Genomic DNA, 5,767 nt, shown 5'->3' with positions numbered 1-5,767 from the left:
GTGTATCCTGTTTGCCAGCCCGGGCCACAGCTCCCAGTGGTCCAGCAGGCTGACCCTGAGGGCATTTCCTGCTGCTGGCAGGTGTGAAACAGGCCTAGCCCAGGGCCAGTCCACATCCCCACCTTCTCTTCAGATTTGTTTCTTCCCTGGGTAATGTCCCTTAGCCTTAGGCTCAGGGCATGCTCTTTAGGTGCCTCCTGACAGCTAACCCTGTGGACGTGCTCCGCAGAGGACCTGATGCACAATATCTTTGTTTCTTGCTGGAAGACGCAGAGGTGAGCTGGGGGCAGGGAGGGACAGTGGGAGGGGCTACCAGAGGAAGGGAATGTCTTAAAGGGTCAGTGAGGAAGCCAACGGGGAGACTAGATGCAAGAGCTACTAAGTAGCTTCTCTCCCCCTTTGAATCGCGGCTAGCCCGGGAAACACATTTTACAATTACAGAAATCGCTTTTGGGAGACCAATGGTAGTGTGGGAATGGGACTCACAGGAGGTTATATTTAGCTAAAAACAATGGAACAGAGAATACCTTGTGGATGTCATCTTGTACTGTAAGACTGAGACAATGAAAACCTTGAACAAACCATCCCAAAATAGAGCAGCTTCAGGGACTCTTTCCATCTTGCAATTCAACAAGGCTCATCCCACTTGGCTGCTCACCTGCCCATATTTTGGAGAAATGATTAGACTTCCGTTGTTCATGGGGACTCCAGCTGTCCAAACAAGAATCAGAAGAGCTCTCTATCTACCTCTCTCTCCACCTCATTTCTCCATCTTTTCTTCTTAATCAGAGGTAGGCAAGGGTAGGAAGGAAAACATCCTATTTTCAAAGACTGTTTTTGCTTTATGTTCTTGGACTCTGCGTGGTCTTCGTGCAAACATCATCTTACAAATATAAAATCTTGGTTTGAGTTTTGGAAATAACCCAATTTACCCCTTAAACTTTGCTATTTATTTTAATTAGATTATTTTGGGGTATAACATTGGTGAGTATGTGTGTGTATGTATGTATGTGTGTATGCATGGGAAATATGCTTTGTTCCAAGCATAATGCTTCTCTTACCCATAACTCAACTTAAAAATAAATCTCATGGTCTTCCAGCTGTCCCATCTAACAGCGCCATCATTTCTGGATGTTTCTGTTCAAACACTCAGAATTCTCAGAAATAGGTTGTTCCCACCTTGATGAATGCTGGTCTTACATATTTCTAGGAGAGAGAGCATGAATTTCACCACATGTCTTTAGATTTGCACATGCTGGCTTCACAGGCCACCCATGTAAGTCTGCAAAGAAGGGACATATGGTCCTTTGGGGGACTCTTTATTACATAAGCATATTTACACCAACATCTACACACGCACAGGAATGCCCCTCTACGTATCCAGGTGTAGCAGAGAGAGGCCTAAGAAGACAGGCCTCGGGTTGGAACTGAATCTCAGGGCACCTCCTTGTTGCCGTCAAGTCCATTGTTCTCTAGGTTGGCAAAGGTCAGGAAGACTTGTTCCAGCGTTATCTGACTGACAGAATAATCTTCTAAATTGAATTGCTCTTTCGCTTCCTCCAAAACGCCAAACACCTTCAACGACAGAAAAGTGCAATCACCATCGCTGTCCTCCCCTCCGGCCCCAACCCAAATGAGCCTCTCCTCCACTCCCAGCTGCTAGGAAGTTCATGTGGGGAAAAGGCACAGAGCGGGGGTGAGGACATGGGAGGACGTCATAACTGAGAACCTGAGAGGAAGCAGTTCTCTGTCCCCATTCTGTTGATGGACATGGACTAACAATGGGACTTAGGGAGCAGAAATTGAAGCAATTAATATCTAGAGTGTCTGAAGAGTAACCTGCAGTCTCTGCTCCTATAACAGGCTGCCATTACGCATGCCTGAATAGCAAATATTTGCCCCATCATTAGTGCTCTCTTAACATGTGATGTTAGAATGGCATGATTTCTATAGTCACCTTGGACCAGCTATTGTCCTTTCTGGGAATGTAGTAGTTAAGGATCCCTTGGTTCTCCTGCTTTAATTCACTACCTAAAAAAAGTAAATATATTACACATAGGTGAGTAATCTTACAGATTTAATTTAAAATTGCCAAGATATTGCTACATTTATTAGTTATATATAATAGAACTAGGAATAGATGCCGTTATAACAAAGGTGGTATGATCAAATAGCCCACTCTCTCTGACTTACATGACATGGTTCATTCCTGTCAGCAGATTTGTTCCTGAAGAAATAGCCTTATTATGTGAGGTTTATAATAATTAAGGCTGGCTTGCAGTCACACACACACAAAAGATCAGCTCACATGCCCAGTGAGTGAAACCAAGCCTTCAGAAATTCTAAGGTTATCACTAGTAGACTTTATTTGTAAACATGTGCTGAGCATCTGCGCTGGGAGGATGTTCAATCTGCCTGTGTGAGGAGGGGGAGTGTTGTACAGTGTGTTTGCTGGGGAGGAGGGCAGGACAAGTACTCCTGGCTACGATTGCACAGCATGTGAGAGGGGCCGCCGTTCATGCACCACCCACATGAGGCTGTATTGTTTCTTTTACAGGTAAGAAACCATTTCTAATTTAGAATGAACTGAGGTATTTACACTTAATGCATATTTGCAGATTACTGCAAATTGGATTAACTGGAATTAAAATGTATTAAAGTAAAAAAATACATGTTTACAATGATGTGTGGCTTTTCTTAATAAGAATTTTAACACATGTATTATCGCCATGATCACATAAAGTTCTGTTTTTGCCGGTTGAAATACTTCAGCTAGCTTAATGAGTTATTCAAAGCAAACACTGATGAAACTACCTCATTTAGGTCAAGTAATAGTAACTCAGATAGTTCCATGTGCCACTTCCCAGCCCCTGGCCCCCATAAAAAATAACCAGTGCCGCCACTGGTATTGTGGACATTTCTTTGTTCGTGTCTTCTTATCTCTGCACGTGGCCCTGAAAACTTAGGCAGTTTTCCTACTCTTGAACCTTATGTGAACAGAGCCATGTAGGATACATTCTTTTCTTTCTGCTTCTTTCCCTCAGTTTTTGTAAGATTCATTTATGTGGCTGCACTTGCTACAATTCATTTATTTTCCTTTCTAAACTATAATCTGGCTTCTGAATATTCCACAATGTATTTTCCATTTAGCCACTGAAACTACAGTGGGGCCTTGACTTACTAGTGTCCCGACTAACGAGTTTTTCCCAGATAGGAGCCGGCTCTCGGCTGATTTTTTGCTTTGAGTTGACAGAGTAATTTGAGTTCACGAGCTTCTTAACGAGCTCCATCACAGAAAGAATTAAACTCGTATGTCAAGGCCCCACTGTATAAGAATATTAATCTCCAAAAAGACTGAGGTCTTTTTCTGATGTTTCCTTGTCTGCTTTTGTTTGGAATGTATTCCTTTGTTTCCTTATTCTGCTTGTCTGTGCTTATTTCTATGTATTAGGAAAACAGTGACATCTTTCATTCTTGAAGGAATGGCCTTGTATAGGAGATAAACCTTATCACTCAACCTTGCCCTAGCTTTTGATTGTCTCTTCAACCTTTGTGATTATTTTAGTAGCCTGATTTATTATTTTTTTAAATACATTTTTATTGGTTTCAGAAAGGAAGGGAAAGGAAGAGAGAGAGAGAAACATCAGAGATGAGAGGGAATCATTGATTGGCTGCCTCCTGCATGCCCCCTACTGGGGATTGAGCCTGCCATCTGGGCACGTGCCCTGACCAGGAATCAAACTGTGACCTCCTGGTTCATAGGTTGATGCTCAGCCACAGAGCACACCAGCCGGGCCTGATTCATTCTCAATAGGTCTCAGGGGATCCCAGCCAGCACCTAGTTCCAGGCTGGGTGGAAGCCAGATCCTCAGGCAGCAGCTTTTAAAGTTGCAAATACAGTCCGGTGGGTCTGCCATTGTAAACACTGCTGACCTCTAGACCAGGAAATCTGGAAGTGACTCCTGGGTGACAGCTGCAAAAAATCGGCTTCAGATGAGTGTGTAAGTTCCTTTCTGGGAGAAACTAGTGAGCTGTGGTGAGGCCCCAGGATGGCGTCTCCCTCCCTCATTCCCTAAGCACCTCTATAGCCTCCTGATGTGTGGCAAACCTGAAGCCTGACCTCAGGTTTGAGCTCCAGGATAACTAAGGAGTCTTTTTCGTAGGCAGACTGGGGGTGTGTCTCAGCGCGCTGTCTGTGCAGTGCATTGGGTGTGGTCACCAGGCTAGGGGCCCAGGAACACAAGCTCCTCTGGTCACAAGGGCAGTGTGATCAAGGGAGGTCCCTGTGTGGCCTGAACTCCCAGATTTAGTGCGGCTGGAGAAAGGCGCCCACAGCCTGACCGACGCAGAGGAAGAGCACCCGAAGAGGGACGTGTCTGGCCTGCATGCCCACCTGGGCTAGCGACGGAGAGGGAGAGCACAAAAGTGGCAGCTTTCAGCACCTCCACCACCCAAGAAAATCTCAGCTGGCCCCTGACCCTCACAGTGGTTCTCAACCTTCTGGCCCTTTAAATATAGTTCCTCATGTTGTGGTGACCCCCAACCATAACATTATTTTTGTTTCTACTTCATAACTGTAATGTTGCTACTGTTATGAATCGTAATGTAAATATCTGATATGCAGGATGGTCTTAGGCGACCCCTGTGAAAGGGTCGTTCGACGGCCAAAGGGTCACGACCCACAGGTTGAGAACCACTGCTAGTAGATGCTTTAAGATTGGGAAATAGTAAGAATTCCTTTTTTTACCGCAGTGTAGTATTCCATTGTGTAGATATACCACCGTTTTTTAATCCACTCATCTGCTGATGGGCACTTAGGCTGTTTCCAAATCTTAGCTATGGTGAATTGTGCTGCTATGAACATAGGGATGTATATATCCTTTCTGATTGGTGTTTCTAGCTTCTTGGGATATATTCCTAGAAGTGGGATCACTGGGTCAAATGAGAGTTCCATTTTTAGTTTTTTGAGGAAACTCCATACTGTCTTCCACAGTGGCTGCACCAGTCTGCATTCCCACCAGCAGTGCACAAGTGTTCCTTTTTCTCCACATCCTCTCCAGCACTTGTTTGTTGATTCGTTGATGATAGCCATTCTGACAGGTGTGAGATGGTACCTCATTGTTGTTTTGATTTGCATCTCTTGGATGATTAGTGACCTTGAGCATGTTTTCATATGTCTTTTGGCTTTCTGAATGTCCTCTTTTGAAAGGTGTCTATTTAGGTTTTGCCCATTTTTTATTGGATTGTTTATCTTCCTTAAGTTAAGTTGTATGAGTTCTCTGTCAATTTTGGAGATTAAACCCTTATCTGAGATAGCATTGACAAATATGTTCTCCCATGCAGTGGGCTCTCTTGTTGTTTTGTTGATGGTGTCTTTTGCTGCGCAGAAGCTTTTTATTTTGATGTAGTCCCATTTGTTTATTTTCTCCTTAGTTTCCATTGTCCTAGGAGCTGTATCACTAAAAATATTGCTTCGACATATGTCTGATATTTTGCTGCCTATGGATTCTTCTAAGATTTTTATGGTTTCCCATCTTACGTTTAAGTCCTTTATCCATTTTGAGTTTATTTTTGTGTATGGTGTAAGTTGGGGGTCTAGTTTCATTTTTTTGGTATGTTTCTGTCTGATTTCCCCAACACCATTTATTGAAGAGGCTGTCTTGACTCCATTGTATGATCATACCTCCTTTGTCAAATACTAATTGAGCATAATGGCTTGGGTCGATTTCTAGGTTCTCTGTTCTGTTCCATTCATTGGTCTATATGT

At 43.6% G+C, this 5,767-nt stretch overlaps 1 protein-coding gene across 1 annotated transcript in view; it reads right to left on the bottom strand.

Annotated features, from left to right (window-relative positions):
• Positions 1–1,124: 1,124 nt before the first annotated feature.
• Positions 1,125–5,767, bottom strand: part of LOC102242210 (ATP-binding cassette sub-family A member 3) — a 273,880-nt gene continuing 269,237 nt past the window's right edge. The window contains exons 30-31 of the mRNA XM_005861509.2: positions 1,958–2,031; positions 1,125–1,575 (exon numbers count right to left, since the gene is read on the bottom strand). Coding sequence (XP_005861571.1) covers positions 1,435–1,575; positions 1,958–2,031 — 215 coding nt within the window. The 3' untranslated portion in view covers positions 1,125–1,434. The remainder of the gene's footprint in view (positions 1,576–1,957; positions 2,032–5,767) is intronic.

The sequence above is a fragment of the Myotis brandtii genome, unplaced genomic scaffold (genome assembly GCF_000412655.1).
Source record: "Myotis brandtii unplaced genomic scaffold, ASM41265v1 scaffold152, whole genome shotgun sequence".
Lineage (NCBI taxonomy): Eukaryota > Metazoa > Chordata > Mammalia > Chiroptera > Vespertilionidae > Myotis > Myotis brandtii.
The sequence above is the reverse complement of the archived record's forward strand: the minus strand, read 5'-3'. Positions and strand labels throughout refer to the sequence as shown.